Source organism: Molothrus ater, chromosome 6, assembly GCF_012460135.2.
Source record: "Molothrus ater isolate BHLD 08-10-18 breed brown headed cowbird chromosome 6, BPBGC_Mater_1.1, whole genome shotgun sequence".
Taxonomy (NCBI): domain Eukaryota; kingdom Metazoa; phylum Chordata; class Aves; order Passeriformes; family Icteridae; genus Molothrus; species Molothrus ater.
In genome coordinates, this window is record NC_050483.2 from 24,477,706 (window position 1) to 24,502,350 (window position 24,645).

Sequence of the window (24,645 nt, forward strand, 5' to 3'; positions counted from 1 at the left end):
CAGAGAGAAGGGCACTACGTTAGGAGAAATAAATTTTAGCTCCAAAAGGGGCTGTGCTCAGTTCAGACAATCTCTCTGGCTCTGACTCTGTGGGTGCCTCCCAGCTGATGCTGCCCGGCAGAGGGCACATGGAGACCTGCTCAAGCTGGGCTTACTTCCAAGTACCTCCACCCTTGCAGGAACATTTTGGGCTAGTGACTATCTAGGATTATCTGAAGGATTATCTGAAAACGATGGTGTACAGCCCTCCTGCTGCAGGCATGCCAGTGCACCTCCCAAACAACCACAGAGCCAGCATTTCCACTGCCTCCTATCTACCGAGGAGTCGTCTGCAAGAGGCCTGCTCCAGCTCAGCCCTGCTCCACCATGGCTCTAGCAGTGTCTACATCTGATCTAACCCTCTGATCTTGCTTAGTGCAGCAGCAGCACAGTGTCTGTGTATTAAACAAAAGCTGCCTGCTAGGGACTGGTGAGGTGGAGCTGCCTTGGCTTTACAGTGATGAGCAATGTCTTCACAGCCCTTTCCCAAATAAAGCCTCAACACTTGCTCCTGGCAAACCATCCTCGTCCTCCTCTCTGCAGAAGTGAGGCTGGTGTCCCATGGGGCCTCAGAGCTGCCTTTTATTCCCAAGAGTCTTATAAAGTCAAGGCTTTCAAGGACAAGCTGCAGCACTGCCACATGAAACTACATCTTCTTCTACTTGGGTGTGATTAAACTGAGTCTATGCTAAGACAGAGGCTCCAGTTCAGAGGTGCTGGCCGTGCAGGCAGGCTGCTGGGGTCCCATTGCAGCACAGGAACCATCAAGCCTTAAGCCCACCTCAGTCAGCACCACCAGCCCTTTCAGAGCTGGCAGGGCACCTGTGTACCTTGGGCTACTCCTCCATTGCTCTCTGCCTGCTGCCTTCCCTCCAGGGGACATGTGCAGGCTCACAGCAGAAAAAAATTAATAACCAGGCAGTTTTTAACAAGAATGTGAAAAAGAATAAAAAAGCTTTAATTTAAAAATTAAATTAAAAAGAGAGAATAAGCAAGAGGCGTTTGTGCCCTTTCCATACCCCGCACTTTCTATGGTTCCTCTTAGCCGCTCCCACCATGGACGGAAATCCTCACCCTGTACAGAGCAGACCCTTGCAGCCCAGAGCAAAGCTAAGAAGAGAACAGTGGAGACTGCAGCAGCAGCTGGCCTGGAGAGCCTCCAGGGCCACCAGCAAAATCATCTGGGAAGAAGAAAAGATTAAAAATAAAACCCAGAAAATCTAATTACTGAATTCTTATGAGAAAAGTATTAAATAATTTAAATAGTGTGAGGAATGCAATGCATCCTCTGTGCTCCAGTGTGTGATAGCGATAGAACAGTGTCCAGTCAAGCTGCTCCCAGCATGGGGTTCCTTCCCCCACAGTGTTCAGCTATGCTCTTGTCCAGTGTCAGCCATGTCCCTGATTGTTGATGGCAACAACTGTGCCGCCGAGAACTGGGGAGGAGCAGGGCGGTCCTCACTGGGAACTTCTCCCAGCCTCTGCTGGCCCATGAAGCTGCTGTTTTGGGGATGGTTGGCAGCCCTGCCCTGCGGGGCAATAGCAGCACGAGAGGATCTGTCACCAGCATGGCTGCTCCCAGCTGGGAGGTCCATCCTGGGAGCTCACTGCTGGCAACAGCAGACAGCCTATCCTGATCTGGGAGCTCATCCTGCTCTGGGTGACTCCCACACCACCTGTACAGAGCCAGCTCCACTGGAGACTGCATCCATACAGATGAGGAATAATAATATTTACCTCCATTAAACAGCTAGCCTTGATCTGGGTTTGAATCAAGGCTCCAACTACTTGCAGTACTCCCTGGCCACTCCTCTCAGGATGCTGGGACATTTCCTCTGAGCCTACTCCACAAAGGATGTAAAGGGTTGCTGTATGACCTCATCTCCAACTCACCAAATCCCCTGAGGGCCTTGTGGACTGAGACCTGGGGCCATTGAGCAGAGGCAGAATAGGGTAACGTTCAGCTCCCAGATCTCTGAAGGAGCCAGGCCTCAAGGTGAGGTGAACTAATGAAGACTGGGAATCCACATCAGCTAAAAGAAGGAAGGGAGGAGATCCCACCCCTGGCCCCTGGCATGGGGAGGTTCCCCTGTAACACAGAAAGGCTGGAGCAGCTTGACCTGCAGGCACTGCCTGTTCTTGCGGCTGATGTCTTCCACCTTATCTATAGGCATCCCTTTGGTGGGCTGGAGAGGCTGTGCTGCCGACTCCGTTCCCTCAGGCTGGGCGGCGGTGGTGGGCAGAGGCAGGAGGGAGGCCCTGCGCCCTCCCTTCTCCAGTGTGCTGTTTGTACCCCGCACCCAGTGTCCCCAGGTGTCACAGGCTTCTCTCGGCAGTGAGGTATTTGAGTGCAGCAGCCCCGTATCGCCGTGACAGGTCCTGGTGGAACTCCTCCCGCAGGGTCTGGAGGCAGCCCCGGTACCCTGCGCTCAGGCGGAACTTGGAGATGTCGAAGCTGGGGGCATGGGGCATGTGGATCATGAAGGCATTGGGCAGGACCAGCAGCTCATACTCCTGGGGACAGAGCAGCAGCCCTTACCATCATCAGCTTGGTGGCACCCACATGTCACTGCCCAGCCACAGGCCCCCAACACCCGGCGGTGCCAGGAGCCCCGCACCCACCTGCGCATCCAGCTCCATGATGTGGGAGACTTTGTTCCAGCCGAAGCCGACAAACCTCTGGTCATACCTGGGGCAGTCTCGCCTCACTACAACGTAAGGCTCGAAGTCTGGCTGCCATGCCACACGGTATGGCACGGTGGCCGTCCGCCATTTGGCGTAGTCCGTTGGGGCGTGGCCTTTTGGCCACACGTGGTACCTATGGGGAGAGATGGAAATGGAGACTGAGGCAGTAGAGGATGCAGGGGGTCTGCTACCCCCCTCTGAGACAGGGGGTGCACAGCCCCAAGCGACAAGGGTACAGAGCTGACTTCTGCTTAGATGGTGGACAATGCTAGTCCCTACCTGAAGGTGTAGAGGGAGCCCATGTCCAGCATGGAGAGCAGCTCTGCTTTGGATTTGGGAAAGGTCAGACGGTAGTGCAGGGTCTCAAATGCTGGCACGATGAGAGCTGCCTTCCTCTGGGGCAGCTCCAGCTGTTGAATGGAGTTCCTGCGGTAGTAGGAAGGGTGTCAGGTCCCCCTGACTGTGAGACATAGCCACAGCCTCCTTCCTCAGCCCCTCTAGCCTGCCCACTACTCCACACAGGTATTAATGGGTTTTGAGAATTGGCAGTGGCACCATGCAGGGATAGAAGGAACAGGGGAACTCTCAAAGCCACAGCTCCTTCCTCATCTACTGGTGTCTGACAAAGTAAGGGCCGGACCCCAAGGTTGAACACAAAGGAAACAGCCTATTGAGAGCTGCTACCCAGGGCATTTCCTGAAAACTCTGGTGCTTGGGGAACCCAGCAGGCTGAGCAAGAGCCAGCTGGAAAAAGCCTTACCTGAGGTAATCATAGAGGCCATACATCGGCAGGAAGTCGATGTCTGTCAGGAAGACGTACGGGGTCTGTGTGTTGGCCAAGGCCACGTTGCGCAGGAGGTTGATGGGGTAGAACTGCCCCTCCTTGTAGACAATGTGGTAGGCCACATTGCGGCGGGCGCTCAGCACCTCGGAGGCCTGGGCGTAGCGCAGGAACTGCTGCGCCTCGGCGTCCGACATGTACAGCGCCAGGCTGATGGGGCCTGCCCAGTGCTTGCAGATGGCCTCCAGCATCTGTAACCTGGAGCAGAGGGCACAGCCTGAGCACCAGACCTGCCCTGCGGGGCAGCTTCTGAACCAAACCCACAACTGGGTGTCTCCAGAGAGCCACGTGCCAGCCATGCCCAGTTCAGGAGGGAGCAGGAAGAACTGAAGTTCCCACCTTGGGGTGTTGTTTCTCACTGCCAAATACTGGCGTGAAAAGGATGAAATGAGATTCCCTGGTAGCTCCAAAGCTGTAGAGCCTACCCAGAGGCGTGGATGTGGGTTGCAACCTCCCACCAGTTCTACTAGCAAGTACCTGTCCATGGAGAGCTGGGCCACAAGGGTGACATCGGTGGGGTTGGGAAGGGCCAGGAACTCGTACTGCAGGAAGAACAGGTGGATGCGGTGCTGCATGAGGTGCTGCTGGCGGAAGTCATAGCAGGGATCATCCTCATCCAACTCCTCCAGCGCCTGCTGCAACTGCAACACCATGAAGGTGAGGGGGAGTAGGAACCCCAGGGGCAGTTGCATGAGGTCTCTGCCCACCCAGAGCTCTGCAGCTGAGGGCAGAGTTGCAGTCAGCCTCACCTGGTCCCTGGGTGGGCTGGGAAGACTGGCACAGCCAAAAAGCTCTCTGCGCAGCAGGTTCCCATCGTACTCCAGGAAGGTCAGGTAGAGGTTACGGAAGAACTCCACGTGCTTGTTCTTCACCCGCAGCTTCTTGGGCGAGTTCCAGTGGATCACCTGAGCAGTAGTGTGTCACCCCATGTAAGGGAAGTCAGCAGTACCAGGCTCCCCAAACCCTCAGACCCCATGCTGACTCCCCTGACTTCCAGTGCCTGCACTGTCCTTCAGGCCCTCCCCAGTCTCAAAAGCAGCAACCCCACCCACCTTGAGATCTGAGAGCTCAGTGTAGCACTGCTCTGAGCGGGTGTGATCAGAGAGCTGCACATTCCAGAAGCAGGGAAGCCGGTACACCAGGGATGGGTCCTGCTTGATCACTGCATTGAAGATATCCTAGGAGAGAGAAAGGTGAGTGCATGGGTGGATGAGGAAGATCCCCTGTGCCTGCAGTGCTGTGGGAATGCAGAAGGACCAACCTGTCCCAGAGGAGGGACAGTTACCTGATCAGCCAGCGAGGTGGAGAGCATGCTCATCAGCTCCCGCTCTGCTGTCAGCCGCCACATCTGCTCCCAGCCCAGGCGACGCAGGCGGTCCAGCAGGAGCAGGATCACCCCTGAGGGCCAGGGGAGAGGGCACAGGGTCACTGAGAGAGCACCCAGCCATTACAGAGCTGAGGCACAGCTGCCTGCATGCCTTCAGCCCCTGGGATATGCCACTTCTCTGTGCCTACCCACAACCCTGGGATGCTGTAGCACTCCTCTTGTACCCACCACTTTCCCACTGTACCTCAGCCTGTCCCAGTCTCCCTGTGCCAAGTACCACCTCAGCTGCATGTGCTATGAGGCTGCACCTGCCACCCTGGCAGCCCACACTCACCTGTGTTGAAGCCACGTCCCAGGGCTGGCCATGGTTTGTGGTTTTTCCACAGGTTGCCTAAGTACCAGTCACTTTGGTTCTCCACCAGCCCAATCACCTGCTTTTCTGAGAAAACAGAGGGACGTGGATGCAGCTCATCTTGCTGTTGTTTCAGAGGGCCCAAGCAAACCCACTGTGCTGGTGCTGTGGCAGGCAGGCACTGCCACCCTGAGCCCAGCATCCAAGGCCCTGCCAGGGCCCCAGGGACACTCTGTTCTCACCAGAAAACTTTCCAAATACAGCCCAGAGCTCAGCAATGTCGGTGGCAAAGGTGATGTCTGTGTCCAAGACAATGACTTTGGAGAGGTCGGAGGGTAGTGCCTTGGTAAGTGTCAGCTTCATCAGCCCGTAGATGCCAGAGTAGTGCTTGTTGGGGATCCATGACACCTCTGGCTGCAAGGCAACACACCTCAGGGCCAGGCATGGTCATGCCCTTCCCCTGCCCGGGCAGCTGTGTGTCCCGGAACCCCATGCAGAGGAGGCCAACCACAGAAGGGCATGCAGAGCTGTGGAGCCAGCCAAGCCCAGAGCATTTCCTCCAGCCACCAAAACCCCCACCTGGACCCCAGTGCCTCACTCAGCTTTGCCACAGAGGCACTGCCACCGCAAGGCACTTCCCCACCCTGCCAGTACCAGCCTTGTGCTCCCCTCTCAGCAGCACCAGCAACAAGCCCAGAAAGAGGAGGGGGTGAGCCAGGGATCTGCAAGAAAAAGTTACTCATCCTCCATCCACTCATCCCTCTCTGCTGCTCCCCTTGACCCTCTAAGCATTGGCTTGGGACAGGGTAAAGGGAGGGCAGGCACCTGCCTTCAAGTCATCGGCATTGTAGAAGCTGACGTGGATGGAAGGGACCATCCAGGACTGGAAGAGCGTATGGAGGATCTGGTGCGCCACTGAATCCGTGATGAAGTGAAAGTGGAGGGGGTTTTTTCTGCCAAGGGCAAGCACAGCAACATTCAGCATCACAGCAGCATGAAGAGGACATAGTTCCCCATCCCACCCATGAGACAGATTATCAGCTGACGGGGCAAATGGAAAAAAAACCCTCTAGGGGAAACAAATTCCACTGTGCCACTCTAAGCACAAGGGGTAGAGAGAGGTCCTAGAGCCCCTCTTCTGCAGCACTGCCCTGCTGCAGCCTGCAGCAGCTCATCTGAGAACCCCAACCAGCAGGCTGCTGGCACAAGGTCTCCCCATTACCTGTGGAAGAGGATGGATTTCACCAGGGTGACCACGTCCCGGCTCGCATTGTGCCCAGCACACACAATCGCAACGTGAAGGAGCTGCCCAAAGACAAACGGTGCCTTTTTGAGACTGGACACCCGCTCCCTGCAGGGCTCTCAGCTCCTGCCTGGGACCACACTACAGGGAGAAGCTTCAAAACCCCACCTTTCCCATGCAGAAGGAGCCCCAAAGAGAGGTGGGAGTTCCCTAACTCAGAAGTGGGGAACAGGAGTCTTGCTGCCACTCCTCCTGTCTGGTCTCCTTCTCTGGAGAAGGAAAATACCCTCACCCACTGAGCACTGTGGAGAGCTGGGATGAGGCCCCAGCATGGCCAGAGCACAGGGAGAGCAGTGCCAGGTGAGGTGCTCATATATCCGTGCTCCCGCAGGGTCCCAGCCTCCCACCCGACATTCCCTATCCACAATGCCACCGTGCTGGTGCCACCATCACCCACCTCACACTTGTGCACTGTCCGCTGCTTGGCACAGGCCGTGTGGTTGCTCCTCTCGCCCCCAGGGGGCATCTCTGTCCTCGGCAGAAGCCCCCCACTGCGGGCTGCCATCGCTGCCCTCTGCCTGAGCCTGACTGAGCTGCAGCCGGAGCTGCTGATTCTCCTCCTCCACCCTGCGCACACGTGAAGCCAGCGCCTCCCGCTCCACATCCCGGCTCGGCTGCTCGCCCAGACAGGGTGGCAGCAGGAGGAAGCGGCCATCTGTGGAAGAGATTGGGACATGCAAAGGCCATAGGAGAGCCCAGGTGTGAATTGCTGGGATGGCAGAGCCACAACTGAGAGGTCCCAGCATGTCTCACAAGTGCCCAGCCAGCATCTCAGCTCTTTCCTCTGATCTCCAGAGATGTCCCTGGAGATGTCCTAAAGTCAGACTCACCTGCAGTGACTTGCATGGCCAGAGCAACCACCCCAAGGCCTAATCCCCTGCTGCCCACCCTCTGTTGTGGACTGTCCCTTGATCTGAGGAGGATGAGAAGGACTCACATTCAAGGCTTCCCACAAAGAGGTAGAGCCAGGAGAGGAGAATGGCCAGGGTCACCGTGGCGAGCAGCAACTTCAGCTTCGTGCGCCAGGAGAGCAACATGATGTGCTGGCAGGACACGAGCAACAAGGATCAGGTGGGCAGCCCGAGTCCAGCTGGCCCTGGCATCCTAGAGCCTGTGAGGGACAGGGGAAAAGAGAGAGGTCTCACCAGTAGCCCCCACCCAGGTGTGCCAACATCTCCCCAGCAGGACATCCTCCATCACCTGCTCCTCCAGGACAGTACCTGGGCAACTGAAGAAGTGAAACAGACATCCACTACCTCTCCAGACAGCCCACTCCTGCCCATGATGGAACATTTACCCCCCTCGACTTGTCCCGCCATCCGGACTGGACTGCAGAGCCTGTGGGCGGGTGCCTCAAACATGGAGGGGAATGGGATAGGAAGGAGGTTTCCAAGAGATTCTACCCCAGCTTTGTGCCTTGCTCCCTGCCATCCCACAGGCCTAGGGCTCACAGAGGAGAGGAGGGGTAATAATGCTAGGAGGCCCTCCCGAGCTGGGCGGCGGGTCCCGGAGCCTGCCCGTGGGAGAGGCGCGGTCCCTCCCCCGCCGCCTCGGCCGGAGCGCGGCCCACGCAGGGCCGGGGGGCTCGGGGAACTCCCGCACTAAGCGCCGCTGCCCGCCCACTTGGGTGGGAAAACCCCAAACACCTGCGCGAAAGTCGCTCCCCGGCCGCACTGGGGCATCGGGCGGCCGGGGCAGCCTCCGCCCCCTGCCGCGCTCTGCCACGCGTGTTAGGCCGCTTTCACTCGGCCGCCGCCGGCGGGACGCTCCCAAGGCGGGCAGAGCCCTGCTCCCGCCGGGGCCCCGCGGAGCCTGGCGCCCGGGCAGGCAAAAACCCCACGGGGACGGAGACGCCTGCCCCCCGCCGCAGCCTGCCCTCGCTCTGCACCCCTGCCCGCGGCTCCGCGCCCTCGGCGCAGCAACATCTGGACAACAAAAGCTGCCGTCGGACTGAATGGGCCGGATTAGGGTCTGCTCCCCCTGCACACGCCCCGTTGGAGCCCATTGATGTGCAGATGCCCATGGGGCCGCGGGGGCTGGAGCCTAGGAGAACACATACCGCGGCCCCCGACCCTCCCCGCGGCCCCTGGGGCCGGGCGCAAGCTCCAGCCCGCTGGAGCAATTGCAGACGGATGGTCCCATCCACCCTCGGTGAGGGATACCCAGGCTCTAGAAGGGCTGGGGCACGGCCAGCCCGCAGAAGCACGGGCACGCCAGCCCACTGGAGATACAGCTGAGCTCCCGCGGCAGTAGGCACGGCTCCTGAGAGCTGCACCTCTTTTCCTGCAGAGAAGGTGCCTACTGACATCACAGCTCCCTGCAAGCCAGGCCCGGGCTTGACCTGTTTTTGTGCTCTACAGAGCAGGCCAAGCACAGGCATGGCAGGGAAAACGGGGAGCTGACACATGGAGCACACCAGGCCCAGGCACCCCTTCTCCCTGCCACAGCCACGGGACACGCTGGACATGGCGAGATCTCCACATGCTGCTGCCAGCCTGTCTGCCATCTCACATGCCGAGGTGCACACAAAGTTGGAGGACTGTTCAGGCCATGCTGGAGGGGAATGGCAGGGGGGCATGGTGAGAAAAGGCTGAGGAGGTCAGCCAGCACCCAGGGGAAGCAGAGGGGCAGGGAAACAACTTTAGCACAAACAAAGGAGAGAGAAGGTGATGGCACACAGCAGCATCCGTCCTGCTCCCACTTGCCCCCATGGCCCCTCACTGCAGGAATGGTACTCTCTCCCCAGCCTGCATGTGAACACACTACTAGGATGGGAATTCTGCGGGACCACATGGGACCAGCAGCAAGTCAGTTTTCACAACCTCTCCCAGAGGCACCCAAGGATCCATCCATCCCCCACCTCATAACATCCCCACCCCTCCTGCCACCCCTTGTGCTACTCCTCACCTGGCTGCTTGCCTTCCCCCCAGGCGCTGGTTTCCTTACCTGCCTCTCCCCTCGCCTCCTCTGCCTCCTCCTTCCCCGGCGCCTCCCAAGCCGGCTGGCAGCCCACTGCTACTGCTCCCTCCCGGGGCTGCCGTTCCCTGTCCTCCCTTTACTCCTCCCTTCTAGATCTGACACTTTCCCCCTCCTCCCCGCTCTCAAACCCAAGCTCCCCCCGCACACCCCGCTGGCCCCCCTTTCAGAGGAAGAAAGAACAAACAAAACAAGAGATTAAATTCGCTTTCTACTCAAGAGCCCCCAGCGCCAGGGGCGCAGAGTTGCCCAAAGTAAACTGGGAGGAATCCATCCTCCTTCCAACTCCCTTCCCACTCCCAAGCCTCAAAATCCCTCCTTCACACAGTGAAAAAAGGAAGGATCAGGATTATCTACCCCCTTCCTAGCACCTGCCTCCTCCTTTACTGGGGCAGGTGCAAAAGACTGTCCTCACAGAGAGATCTCTGGGGGCCTTGGGATGGCGGCAGAGCCCACCTGTTCTCCCCATGACTGGGAAAGAGTGGTTCCACAGCCTACCCGGGATGCAAATATGGTGAGGATGGGATGCAGACCTTGCTGCTACCCAGAGAGAAGATATACTGGCCACCATCAGAGCACTTGCCCATCAACTTAGCAGAGTGCAAGCCTCACTGTGGATCTGAAAGGGAAAGAACTGTTCCCCTACTGTCTCATCCTTGCTCTGGCCCAGAAGCGCAGGGCTCACTGAAAGGGTGCAGTGTTCAACCAGACCTGCCCAGCCTACCAGGAGTGAGCAGGATGGTGGAAGGAGGAGCAGGAGGCCGGGGTTGGGAATGCTAACTATGCAGAGAGAGGCTCCTACCTGCAGCTCCCCCTCCCCACCGCGCAGGCCCTGGGGCTGGGAAAGGCAGCGGCCCTGGCCCGGGGCTGCAGCAGAAGGAGAAGCCCTTGCCGGGAATGCCCAGTACCGCGGGGGGCACGGGTGCGGTGGGAGAAGGCCAGGAGCGGCAGCAGGCAGAGGACTGGGATGCGGAGCGCCTGCACAGCCCTCCGATGTAAATCGCCCCCACCCCAGAGCCCCGGGTGAGGTGAGGCGGGTCCCGGCCTGCCCGCGCAGGCACGGCAGCACCAGGATGGCTGCCCTGGGAGGCACGCTTACCTCCCTCACGCTCGGGCAGCTCCTGCTTGCCCTTGCAGAGCCCCGGTACAACAGGCAGCGGCTCCTCAGCAGCGCCCTTCAGCCCAGCCCTGCCCTGGCAGGGAGAGGAAACGCCCGGGCTGCCCTGCTGCTCCTCTGATCCGGCGGCTCCCCAGGGCAGCGGAGCCCTTCCCTTCGCTCCCCCAGCCGCCCCGGGGCACATGCTCAGCTCCCGGAACCGTCCTGCCCCTGCTCCACGATATCCACCATGTGCTCCAGCTGAGGCATTGCCACGCAGGGCTTACCCATGCTTTGGGAGCAGTGCAGACCTGCAGCCCGCGGCCAACAGCACCGCTTCAGCAGAGGAACCCGCCTCGTGCTCCAGCTGACCTCGGCAGCCTCTGCACACGCTTGTCCTGGCCACCATACCGCGTTTGTTTGTTCCCAGCACCAAGAGCGAGTGCTCTGAGACCCAGCCAGGCCCTCTCCAGCCAGGGCAGGAACAGGTAGGCTGCTGGGGAGCACAGGCACGGCAGGGCCCTTCACAGGGATGAAGATGGCAAGCCAGAAACAGCCTCTCTGTGAAACATTAGAGGCACAGCAAGCGGAGGGCAAGGCTGGAAGCGGCTCCTTGGCAAGGGGCACAGCAGGTACTAGCAGCCATGGCCCAGCACATAAAGCTCCCGGCTCCACCGTCCCTGCAGTCACGGAATGGGGCCTCTCTGCCCTCCCTCCTCAGTTGTCCTTGCTCACCAGACAAGCGCAGCCAGCAGTAAGACGAGAGGTTTCCCAATACTGCCGTCTTCCAACCCCAGCGCGGGTGCGGGGCAGAAGTGCTGTTCACAGCAGGTTATCCTCCCTCCCCCACATTCTTCCCAGGAGCAAGCAGCTCCTGCTTCAGCAGGGATCAGGGGATACAGCCACTGGGACTGAAAAAGGCACCCCTGTCCCCTCTCTAGCTGGAAGAAGCTGACCAAGGTGGATATGAGGGAAGGGGCAGGCAGGACCCAGGCCTTGTCTCATGCCTGGGGCATCCTGCCTCCAGTGACAACAGGGCAATGGCCAGGGGACAGAGAATGTCATGCCAGCAGAGCTGGGCAGCTGCACAAACACCAGTGCATGCTCACACCAACCTCTGATGCGTGGGCAGGAGCCCAAAAGCTGGCTGTATGCCGGCCACCCTTCCATGCACAAGCAACCTTCATTCCTGGGAAAGTGCAGCCACTTTGCTTGCCCCAGGCTCCTCCTGAGAGCTGCCCATGTGCTGGCACTCCACTCCTCCAAGATCCACTCTTTTGCAGGAAATCCCCTTTTCTTTGTAGGCCCCATTGCTCAGCCTGAATGGCCTTTGGTCTCTACAGCTCAGTAATAATCAGGTGAGCAGTTAATGTTTAGGGAGAGCTGGCAGCGGAAATTTTGCCATCACATTACCATGTTTCCTCCAGCCCTGCAAGCACAGAGGGGAGCAGCTCTGTTTTCCCACAACATCACAATTGGCAGCAAGGCCCATGGAGGGTGGATGTCTCAGCCTGTTGTCTCTTCTAGAGCTAATGTGTACCTGCAGAGGCATGCTGAGACACAACCACTGTCTGTGGGTACCAAGCCAGAGGCCTGAAGGGGCACAGGGACAGTCCCAGGCTTGCTGCCCCCTCTACTGCCTCCCCCCTAGGCATTACAAGGGAAGAGGTAGCCTGGCTGTTCCCAGTAAAGAGCTGCAGGGCAGCCAGGAGAGGGGTGATTTCATGCTATGGTGCCTGTTGTCTTACCTAGGTGTAGGTGAAAGAAACTGCAAATTCTTCTCCCAGGTCTCATTTTTGGAAGAGTGACAGCTTAGCTGACCTGCTTAGACTGCCTCAGTAGAAGCCCAACACAACAGCTTCCCAGGTTTGCAGAAGGTGAGAAAGAGCCCAAAAGCTGCAACAAGAGCTGCGCAGCCAGACCAGGAACTCAGAAAAGGCACCACAGTTTGAAGAGAAGCAACCGGGGACAATCACTTTTGCTCTTACAGATGGAGGGGACAGGCTGGTTCCTCATTCAGCAGATCACTTTTAAAGTGTACTGCAGCAGCCATCTGACAAAGTGCCTTATGATTCAGGGTCACCTCCCTGTCCTGCTCCCCATGCCTGAAATGCTGCTGCTTGAGGGGGGCTGTGCCAGCTGGCAGATACCACACAGGCAGTGCAGAGCAGGGTAGCTGCAGGAATTTACAGAGGCGGAATGGAATTTGCCCAGGGGAGCAGGATTAAAACCCCATGCTCCGGATTACCATGCCCGTCCCTCCCTCCCCAGTCTTATGATAAGTAAACCCTAAGTGAGAGTTTCACCTTTGCATTTCCCTGGAAAGAGCAACCTCTGGCAAAAGAGCCACTGGAGTGTTCTAGAGGTGGGATCCAGTAGCACTCACAGAGTTGTATACCAACACATGCTGCAAAAGGAAGCATCCTCATCTCCCACTGCTCCCAGACACCACCAAGCTACCGAGAAAATCCCAGAAAGGACCCTCCTGGAACAACAGGCAGCTGTGCCTCAGTTACAGCTCATTCTCAAACATCAAGCTCTTCTCAGGCCCGTAAGATTACCACACACACAATTCTGCCGCTCTGAGTTCAGTTTTTTATTCTGCAGAGGTCACTCTGAAAAGCCGCCATCTCCTTCTCTGGCAGAACCACAGCACTTGGGGAAGAGGAGCTAAAAGTCTCTGAAGGGTGTTGAAGCTCCAAGCTTGGCTGAAGCAGCGACTCTTGTCACCAGACTATTTGCTTGTTTCCAGAGGAAACCAGCAAGCTCAGGCTGGGACTGACAGGAATGCCGTGCTGCTTACCTCTTCATGTCTGAAACCCAGGAATGTATCAGGGGAGCAGCTCCTCTTGGCAGGCACTCCGATCACAAGGCCCTGCTAGGCACAGTCTGCTGTTGCAGAGTCAGTCTCCCTGCCTGCAACCAGGCACTGGGTTCAGCTGCCCGGCAGAGCGTCAGCCACAGGGGGCACACAGGGCACGCACGGGGAGAGCAGTGCCACAGCAGAATGTGCAAGTGTGTGGCATACGAGGCCTGAGCCTACCAGGCATCCTGCAGTGCTCACAAGCTGGGCAGCTGCATTTTGCCACAACTCTCAGGCAAAGTAAAGGGGGCCCACCCAGACAGCAACACAGTCCCCAAGTGCTCTCATTCCTCTTAAGCCCAAGAAGAAGCTGGAAGGACCCCAAGAAACTCACAGCAGAGGTGTTCAACACACTGCTACCAGCTTTACCTCCCTGGACTACAAGTCATGTGATGCTAAGAGGATACTCAGCAGGTGAAGTATCAACACTGACTGGCCTTTCTCTGGGCCTGGTGAAGCTCAAGCCTAACTGAGAACAAACACAGAGGCCACAAACTGCTGAATCAAATCTCCTCCTCATGCCTCCCTGGCCAGCACAGCTTGGCACAGGAGGGACCAGCCCTGGGCACTGTGCAGTGGGACCCCAACTGCCTCTTGAAAAAGGAGCAGCAACAGGGGCTGATCTCTAGCTCCCTTCCTCTCTCATGGGATTAGGTTTCTACTATCTGCATTTTTGCTGATGTTTGTGCTGCAGCTAATGGCCAGCTCTGAATCCATTAAGTTCACCGTGTCCTGGTCTCCGGATGTGCTACGGGCATCAATACCTGTTCACCCTGCCATTTCCTGACACTTTCACTGCTGCGGGCTTGCAACAGTTCCTGGGGTCAGAGCTGAGCAGGGCCAGCAGCCAGGAACTCCAGCTTTTCTCCAAGGCAGCCTGCAGCAAAGCCCTCCACCAGTTCCAGCTCTGCCATCAGCACAGCTGGAACACCCAGCAAGCATCCTGCCAATACAGCAAGGACTGGGAGTTTCATCCTGTGTGGTACTGATAGCCCAAGCTTCCAGCTAGCAGTGCCCATGGGTAGGGACTAACCCCACATCCCCCTGGCTCCCTTGAAATGCTCTTGAACACCCTGCACCAGGTGGTGCTCCCTGGCGGGACAAGGGAGACTGGGATATATTGTGCATATCCCAGCACAACAGGCCAGACTTAGCCCCTACACATGCTTGTAGTCTGCACCACCTCAGGCAAAATTAATTAGGTTAATTACAGCAAAAAAAAAGGAGACAAAGGGACTCCAACAACCCCATATTGGCACTCTACCTGGAAAAGCTCACAAGAGGTATGACACCATCCACCTCTGGGGAGGTGCCAGGGGCATGGCTGTGAGCCAGGTTGTCAGGTGCCTGCTGTGCATTGTTACCAGCAGAACTGGGTGTTTTTGCCTGAATAGTTATTGATTGAAAACTGCAGTTTCCAGACAACTCAGAGCTATTTGCTCCTTCATTACAAGTTTTGGACAAGAACAAAAAGCGTTGTTTTCCAAGCAAAAAAGTCTCATTTTGCATTGTTTTGTTTGCAATTGAGCTGCATTGCATTTAAAATAAAAGATAAAGGGTCTCTCAAATTTGTCTGTGTTGAGTTTTTCTCCCTCCAGCTTTTCATTTTGGGCACTAAATCAAGCAATTAATTATTTGTCTAGCTCTGGTCTCCAGACAAGCTGAGAACATCATGAGCCAAAAGGCTGGAACAGCTCTGCCCTAGCAGCAGTTCTGAGGAGGGTGTTGATTTTTTTTGTGCTGCAGGCTCCTATCAGGCCTTAGCTTGAGTTCCCTTGGGGTTAGCAAACATTCCCTGGGGAGAAGAGAGCAGGGCCCTGTGCAAGGAATGGCAGGTACCCCACCACAAGGACCCACCACCTGCCCAGTGGGCAGCAGTTCAGGAGACACAAGGTCATACCAGGGCTTGGAGGACATGCTAGGAGCAGGGCTTCCCATGCCAACTGCCCTGCACAGAATCATAGGATATCCTGAGTTGGAAGGGACCCATAAGGATCATCAAGTCCAACTCCCAGCTCAGCACAGGACAACCTCAGAAATCACACGATGTGCCTGAGAGCATTGTCCATAAGGTTCTTGAACTCTGTCAGGCTTGGTGCTGTGACCACTTCCCTGGGGAGCCTGTTCCAGTGCCCAAGCCACCCTCTGGGTTTTTCCTAATAACCAACCTAATCCTCTGCTGATACAGCTTCATGCCATTGGCTCGTGACACCCTGGTGCCTCACTAGTCCTGCTGGTATCAGTCACTGGAGCAACTCCTCCAAATTCCATCTCCCACAATGCCAAACTCTAGTCCAGCAGCCCGCACACACAAGGCACTGACCGACAATGAAAGGCGATCCCTCTCCTCTGCGTGAAAAGCAGCTGAGCTCATGGATGCAGCCCAGTACCTCTTCCACAAGGGACTAGCTCAAACTGGGAGCTGTGCTCAAGCAGCCACTCCTATATCTTCCCTGTCCAGAGCTATTCCTGGCACCAATGCCCTCAGTGCCCAAGTCAGGCTGAAAGCAGAGCTCATCCACACAGGAATGGAACAACTGCACTATAAATAGCAAACCAGAATGGCTCAGGGCAGGCTCTAAAAAACCCAAGCAGCAATAGTGCCATCCACTCAGGGTGCCCTGGGCATTTTGTACGACCAGAAGGGATTCTGAGCTACAGAGAAGCTTGCACGTTGCCTAGAGGCTCTGACAACACTGGAGAAAAAACTGTTGTCCAGGCTAAGACACAAAACTTACCTGCAAAAAAACCACATAGGGCATCTTGCAAACTGGAAATGAGGTAGCGACTGATGGGGGCAAAAAAGGAGAGGAAGTGGATCCCAGAGGGGAGGCAGTTCCCAAAGCCAGGCAGTGGAAAGGAGAATACTCCCAACATCCAAACTCATTACTAGCCCTCCTCCCTTCCTGCTGCTCCTTGTGTTCCTGTCCCTGGGGCTTCTCACACTGCTGAGCTAAACCGTGAACTTGCACACCAAAGGACAAAGGCAGGGAAAAAACAGCATAGCTCAACTCAACCAAGCAGCAGATGAGCGGCTGAGGACAAAAGCTCATGTCTTCTGCAATCCACAGCAACCTCTGTGCAGTGCCCAGCCTGCAACAGGATAGGCATAACATCTCAGGTCATCCTGTGATCAGGTCTTCCAGGATGCTTCTAGGAAGACCCTTCCCACCACACTCATCCTCACTACTCCCTCTTCCCTCCTAGTGCCTCCATGTGGATCCACCTTCCTCTTCTCACTGACACTGTATGTGAGAAGGGATCTGAAGGGATCTCAGCCTCCCCAGATGAGGATGTGACCGGCCTCATGCAGCACTGTCAGGCACCAGCCTCCCACTGCTGTGAGGGATTCCTGCTCTTTCAGCAGCGCTGCAGCACTTGTGCATATACTGGGAATAAGAGCACAGAGGAGACTGTTGGGAAATCGAGAGAGGGGTGTATGCACAGGGAAGGCACACACCTGAACCAAATCACCCAGCAAATAAACACACAAGCACACACACAAAGGGAAGCAGTTGCTTCCTCTGACAGAAAGCTTATTTTGTCAGAATAGGAAGACAGCACTCAAGGAAAAACACCAAACCCCTGCTTTATTGCACCTGGAGCACCAAAACGAGACAGGACACAAAAAGCAAAGATAGTCAGCGCTGACTACAAATCCACCTTGAGAATTCTGTAGGCCCACAACTCTCTTGGCTTCTCCCCCATGGCTCTCCTGTCACTCCTCACCCTTCCTCCTCAGCGCAGCAGGCAGGAAGAGAGGTAGAGGTCTCAAGTTTGGCCAAGTTTCCACTCAGGGAACAAAAGCTTGATAACAGGCTGGACAGGATGTGAGCACCCATTGAGGAAGAGGATTAGTAACCCCTTAATCTGCACATTTTGGAGTCTAAGCACTTTGCTCTGCTCTTTAATTAAACCGTGGAGTGCAAAGATTGCCAGAAGGTAGAGACAAGGAGGAAGAAGGAAAGGGAAGAAGAGACTGTGGCTTAAAGGCTGTTCCTTGCAGCTTAAATGCAAGGGTAAGGTGTTACTAGCAGGGATGTATTTCACCTCAAGTGCTTTATACTGGGGCTGTTGAGCATCCTCTTGCCTTCCCTGATCCAATCTATGGGTGAGTCAGGGGCAGGATGAAGGGCAAACTGCCTGAGGGCCTGGGGATGACAAAGGAGGGAGCAAGGAGATCTATCAGACTGGACAAAGCTTTACCTGTGGCAGCTTTGTCTGGCTGGCCACGACTCCCCTCCAGAGTCTCCTGCCTCCTGGGAAGCAATATGAGTGCCAGAGCAATGTTTGTCTCCACTTCACACACCTGTCTGCACAAAAGGGCCTTGTTCCAGCACTTATCTGGCTCCAAGATGGGGAGGGGCCAGTGCCTCACTGCCCTGGCACCCAGGCAGGACTTTCAGCTCCATGTCGGGCTTCTTTGGATCTGCCTGGCAGAGGAAAATTTCCTGACACAGGTAAAGAGGGAAACCTTTCACCACAGCCCAAGACAAACAAAGCAGTTTCCCTCAAGCTGTGCTCAGGCGCACGTGCCCGTGCAGAGTAGGCAGCGAGCCTGAGGCTCTGGAAGCTACCTAAGCTACCTGAGCAGTGAGGATAGGAGTCCCACAGCACAGCACAGGGAGACAGACAGCTGCTGCCAGAGCTGGGAATAGAACTGCCAAGGAATGGCCTCACCTCCCTCAATGCTCTGCCACCAGCTCTGCCCCAGCAGACTAAGGCAGGGGGCTGCCTGTGTGCAGGGGCAGCCTGTCACTCCAGCGTTCCTCTCTTCCCTCACTCCTATTCTTTGGCATTCCTCTCCTCTGTTTGCTTTGTTTCAGACCTCAATGAACAGGAAGAAAAGGGAAGGAGCCTTGACAAATCCGATCAAGGCATAGACATTGCTGAGGCTCCCTCCTGCTGGCATGCCAAGCCCTACACTAATGAGGGGCAGGGAGAGAGAGGTGGCCACTGAGAACAGTGGCCCCAAACAAACACTTGATGTAACAGACGGAGGGAAAAGAAGCTGCTAGGACAGAACAATGCCAGCACAAGCTCCCAGCCTTCAGAAGCCTTCAGAAGCTGCTAGGACAGAACAATGCCCCAGAGAGCTTGTTCCAGCTCCTCAGTCCAGGTCCCAGCGACTTACTGCCCACTACACAAGAAATAAGCAATAGACCATGGTATTGTCTGGGGAGAAGGATCCAGACATGCACTCAGGAGAAGAGCCACAGAGATGGGATCACACTTTATTCAAAGGACTGCTGTGGAGAATCTGGTCCTTCCCTCCAGAGAACTGGGCTGTGGGGGCTTGCAAGTCCCAGTGTTGTCTCCAGAGCCTCCCACAGGTCCCAAATATCCAGAGAGCCAAGCCCTTCTGCTACATGATTATCTCCTGTACACTGACTTAGAAGCACTAAAACAGCAAAGGAGCAACCACATGTAAACCATCTACTTAACATACATGATAACTAACCTTTGAAGGCTGCCAAGGTTGCAGGAGTGGCTAGGAACAGCTGGAGAAGTTGGCACGGCCTGCTGGTGCCTGTGAGGACCCCCCTCTAACCAAAGATTCTCACTTGAAGGGCAGATCAGACATCTCAGCTGTACTTGAGAGTTTTGGAGCTTCCTGTCACCTGAAACCCAAAAGACAGTCACATGAAGAGCTACTGCATAAGAGAGCTCTGAGGACAGGCCCCTGCACATCCGAGAGTCACAGATAAGAGCACCCAACACCTTGGTCCTGCCCCTATCCTCCAGCCTGCCACAAAGCATGGCTCAGTGTCACCCAAGGCTACCCAGACAGCCCAGGGGAGGATGACTACCTGCATGCTGCATATTCCCAGTCCCAGTTCACTGCACTGTCATTTGCAAGTTCCCCATTCATGCAAGGAGGACTGTACACATGTGCCCAGAATTGCTGGCAAAGCCACAGCCACCATGTGAGTCCTCACACCAATCCTTCAGCGGCATCAGGAGCTGAGGGAGGGATGCAAGTTCTCTGGCCCCCTCCCAAACACGATAGCAGCAGCAAGTGTCTAACTTGTGAGGCAATAAAGGGATTAACTATCTTGTCCAGTAACTTGAGACCCCATGACATGCTTTGGGCAGCCCCATAATGGCAGCTAAGAGAGCCTATCCCAATAGGTGCATATAGGGAGAGAGAAGGAGTAAAGGCAGAGGAGAGAGAAAGCAGGCAAAAAACATCACACACGCAACTTGTGCTGAAGAGAGCACAGCAGTCTGCACATGTTACTCCTCCTCAGAGGAAATCCTCTTCCTCTGCTGGGATCTTTCCAGTGCACCCCTTTCCTCCAACTCCCACAGAGTTGGGCACACACATTCCACCACTGCAGGATGAAATGGATAAGCCCTTCTCCCAGGAGGCTAGACAGGTTCTTAGCTCATTATCAGGCAAAAGCCCCAAAAAGAAGGGCAGACATACTAATATGCTGGGGCAAAGGAATTGGAGAAGAACTGGGAATTTTGTTTTAAAGACCCTCTATCCACACATCATTGCTTTAACATGCAGCAGGAGCAGGACCTTAAAAGCAGGTAAAAACCTAGTAAAAGCATGGGTCTGATCTGTCCCACCTGTTTTAAAAGGCCAAACAGAGAAACAAGTGTGCAGTGTGCTGCATTCCTGCACCCCTCTAGCCACAGCAAACCCCAGACCAGTCTGGCACAGTACAGTATGACAGAAGGGAGGTGACATCAATCCCAACAAGGGCTGGAAATAAAAAATAGTAACAACAGCTGCTACCTGAACAGTGAAATCCAGCGATTCTAAGAGGGAAGTACAGCACTGCAGTGCTCAGCAAAACCCTTCTTCAGCAACAAGGCCCAACAAAACTTCTGCTTTTTGAGCCTCCCTCAGATTCTGGCTACAAGGTGGCAGCCAGTGAGAGAGGACATGTATGGACCCTACAGCACATGTCAGTAAACAGACATCTGTCTCCTCCATCATCCCCACTCTGCTTGTCCTGATTGGTCAGCTCCCACCTCAGACCAAAGGGGTCTAAGAGGGGAAACTCAGGAGATGGATATTCTGCAGCAGCAGGCACAGAACCATAGTGCCAAACCCTTCTGCCATACACCCCACAGCCCTTGCCCAGGTGCTACCAGAGTTTTATATTTCCAGGGAACAGTTCAGCAGGTAAGAGCCAAGTCCCTCCACCTGGGCTAGGAAGCAGAAGCTGCTGACAGCAACACTGAGTGCTATCAACAACAAAGAGCTCAAAAAGCAAAGGCCCCTTCAGCAGAGATAATACTGAGTGGGGAGACCCAGATATGTGCCTGTCACACAGCAGCACTGTCCCCTGGGATCCACCACAGCATCTCTGGGACAGCAGAGTTCCCATTTGCACATGGCAGGAGCCTCATATCCAGGATGGAGCCCACATCACGCGGCCACAACCCAGCCACCAGCAGTTATTACACAGCACCACACACAGGACCTGCAAGATCTGCAGTGTGCTGGGACCAATCTCAAGGTCTGCTGCCTTCTCCAGGTGGGGTCAGGGGAGCTTAGGGTGATGCTGGGGGAAGGAAAGGTCAGAAACCACAAGCAGTTACTCGTCATACACCCAAAGGGAGTTGCAGTGCCCTCTCCCTCAGGACCCAGCTGTATCTCTCCCTTGGACTGTTTCCATCAACTCAGGCCACCAGAGAACTATGTGTCCAAAAGATTTTTCCAACTGCATCACATGGTTATTAAAAGACATGGCCTCTCCCTTTCAGCCTTTGGCACAGACAGATTTGAGTATTACAGGAGAGACTACACATTGCTAATGAATCAGGGAAGGGAGTTATCCAAGTAACAATCTGTGGCTCTAAATGGCTTTCTGGAAAAGGCATCTGGAGGCAGGAGGCAGTCAGTATCTCGCAGCAGGGCTCTGCACACATTGCCAGACATGTTGTTCCTCCTGGGAAGCCAAAAAGAGTCTTTCTCCAGAGATGCCAAGTCTGAGCTAAGCTAGGAAGGGCAGGAGCACCCTGACAGAAAACAGCAACAAAATGCCTCCAAGTCAAAGCACACATTAAAAGGCCCCTTAAGCTTGTTTGACCTGTGTTTCCCTTCCCATCAGACTACTGCTTAAAGTGACAGACCTCTCAGCAACACTTCAGGAACTCAGGTACTACACCACCAGCTTCCCCTGCCAGCTGTTGCCTTTCCAGACCCCAGGAGGGCTTTCCAAGATCAGAAGTACAAGCCACCACCACCAGCATTGCTATGCTCAGAGCATGTGTGCTTCATTGCCCTTGTCTCCTCATTTGGACAGAGATTTGGAGCTCTCTCAAAGGGTGTTGGCCTCCAGTGGGATATCATGAGTGAACAAGGCCTTCCATTCTAGGCAGGGTTCATGTAAAAGGGACTAAAATACTCCCTGAACATGCCTCCATCTACAGGTTATTTGGAGCAAGTAATAATTTATCCATATCTATCCCAAAGTATTGGCTGAGCTCATCCAGAAGCAAAGAAAATACACAGCCAGACCGTGGTGTGAGAGCTGAGGAGGGCAGGAAGGCATGCCCAGGCAGGGCCAGAAGGGCCATCTCATTCTTCATCACAACTGCTCACTTTCAACCACAGCCAACAAGACCCACATCCCCGACCTCATACTGCCAGGCCACTTCCCTTCTGGCAGGGGAAGGTCAGCAGGAAGACAACATTGGGGAGAATATCCACTTCCCACCCCAAATACCCATCTCCCAAGACACAGCCAAGCATCAGTATACTGAGTGTGTCCTCCCACATTCTGCTCCCCAGCTCCAACCCTGTACAAAAACATCCTCACCCCAGCACTCTGAAAGACGTGTTTGAGGCTTACTTAGGATGAGCTGCCTTATACCCGTGGCAGTGCTGTGCCTGAAGTCAGGCTTCCCAGAAATGGCATGGTCTCATGGATCTGAGCAAACAGCAAGACACTGGCAGCCAAGAAAGCTGGACTTCAGCACTGTACCCACAGATGGGCTGGCAGAACATTTGCTTTTTTTTTTTTGGTTTGCTTCTTTTCTTACCGTTAGTGCTGAGCCTGCACCCCTCATCATCAGAGCATTGGAACTATTTGGCCTCGGTGGATTACAGCCAGTGGATTTTCAGTAAGCACAAGCCCTCAGCACCCAGACTGGCAGTGAGCACTAAAGAGAGTTGCTCCTAGATCATTCTGGGCACAGTCAAGAGAGAAATTTTTCCCTCAACCCAGCCTTTCACCTCCTGCTGCCACACACACCGTGGGCACCATAAGCCAAGGCAATTTAAGTCTCGCCCAGTCCCACGGACTTGCTGCTGCTCTGAGAAGCCGCCCATCCTACAGTGCTCCCTTGCAACTTACCATAAAAAGGCAGCATGATGCTATTCAAACTGTCCTCCAAACTCACTTGCTGCAAGCAGGAGATGAACAAAAGGGGACATGACAGTTGGTGGGACAGTCTGGGGGCAAGGGGTGAAGAGGAAGCATCTACCAAAATGCTTCTTACTCAGGGGCAGAATCTAGCTGTGCTGTTCAGAGCAGCCCAAGGACCTTGTGCATCAAGCTTCACCTCTGGCTGAAGACAAGGTGTCTTTGGCAGTCTCCTAGGCAGCCAGCTCTCAGATTGCTGTCTGGCAGAGCTAGAGCATCTCCTTGAAGGAGAGCGGCTCTGGCAGTCTGCACTGGATATGCCCCTAGAGTCACCAGCAGCACACACCTACCCCAGTAAGCTGTGCTGGAAACCTCTGTCACAGGCTTCGGGTGCTATCTCACCCGCCTTCGCACTTACAGTAGCAGCCCAGCCACCGTGAAATTCAGAGAAACTCGCAGGTACCACTGCATGTGAAAGGAAAGTTGGGTCTAATCCATGTGATTCTGACTATAAAGGTTTGTTTAGCGCCAGACTGCTGCCAGCGGTATCTCGTGCCCTTTTTGAACTCAGCCTGCTGGAAAACAAACCCTCGGGGGAAGAGGAGAGATCAGGAAGGATAAAGTGCCTGCCCATGCAACTGTAATTCCCGCCGAGGAAGCCGCAGGCACACACTGTGCCCATTGTGCGGAGGTAACCGGACAGGAGGAAGGAGGGGTGGCTCGGCCCAGCTCTGTGCGCACCCGAGAGGCCACGAAGCGCCTCCTCGCCCACGGGCACCGCCGATCTTTGCCCCGGGCAGCGTGCGGAGCCAGGCCCGGCTGCGGGCAGGGGCGCTGGCCGGCAGCCTGGGCTGAGCGGGAGGCAGAGCCGGGGCAGGGCACGGCACGGCGGGAGGAAGGTCGCGGCAGCGGGCACAGGCTGGAGCCACTTCTGCAACAGGCTGCAGGCAGGCGGGCCCCGCGGCTCCTGCCGCCTGCCACGGGGACACCCGTGCTAGTGCGGCAAACACTGAGCGCTGCGGGGCCGCCCCTGGGCTCCGGGAGAGCCCCCGCTGTACGGCCCGACCCGGCCACCGCCCTTCTGCTCCCTGCTCCGGTCCCCCCGGCCCCGGACGGGGACAGACACTGTCACGCACAGACACGAGGATGAAAGCCCTGTCCCCGAGGTCCCCCGACCTTTCCGTGTCCCCAGGGCACCACCTCCCCTGCTCCGCAGGCAGCGAGTGGGCACGGGCCGTTCAGCCCCGAGCGGAGCGGGGCTGTCCCTGCCTCCTCGCTCACACCTCACCCTTCCCCACGCAGAGCCCTCGCCAGGTGCGGAGCGAGGCTCCCCACTGCCGGGCAAGCAGCGACCCGAGTATCCATGGGAGCTCCCGGCTGGGACGGGGGTCGCCGCACGCCGCTCCCCGGCGGGTGACGAAGGGGCAAGCACCGCTCACAGCGCCCGCTCTCATTCCCCAGCTCCACCGGGAACTTTTTACCGGTGCCGTAGCCAGCCCCGGCAGCTACACCGAGCAGCCCCCGACGGGCGGCCGGTAACCCGCACACCGCCCCAGCCGTGCCGCGGAGCGCCAGACCCACGCGTGGGCAGACCCCCGCCCGCCGCAAGGCTCCAGGAACGACTCCTTCCCGGGGCGCCCCAAAACTGAGCGCACCCCAGCTCCCCACCCGGCGGCAACTGCGTCCCCGCTCGGGACACCCCCAGCCCGCCTTACCTGCCCGGCTGCCGCCGCCGCTCCTTCAAACCCCCGCCCCGCCGCCCATCGCCCGCTCGGCGCTCGGCCCGGCTCGGCTGCTCGGGGCGGGGCGCGGCGGGGGCGGCCCCGGAAGCAGC

The 24,645-nt window shown here is 56.3% G+C and overlaps 1 protein-coding gene across 1 annotated transcript; it reads right to left on the minus strand.

Moving 5' to 3' along the window:
* Positions 1–976: 976 nt before the first annotated feature.
* LARGE2 (LARGE xylosyl- and glucuronyltransferase 2) lies at positions 977–24,606 on the minus strand. Its single transcript, XM_054515298.1, is given in 17 exon segments — positions 977–2,553; positions 2,662–2,857; positions 3,004–3,150; positions 3,485–3,763; positions 4,043–4,206; positions 4,315–4,470; positions 4,618–4,743; positions 4,851–4,963; positions 5,227–5,331; positions 5,487–5,654; positions 6,070–6,197; positions 6,467–6,549; positions 6,945–7,010; positions 7,012–7,202; positions 7,485–7,658; positions 18,944–19,103; positions 24,527–24,606. Coding segments are annotated over 15 exon segments (2,220 nt in total). The 5' UTR covers positions 7,585–7,658; positions 18,944–19,103; positions 24,527–24,606; the 3' UTR covers positions 977–2,355.
* Positions 24,607–24,645: the final 39 nt, after the last annotated feature.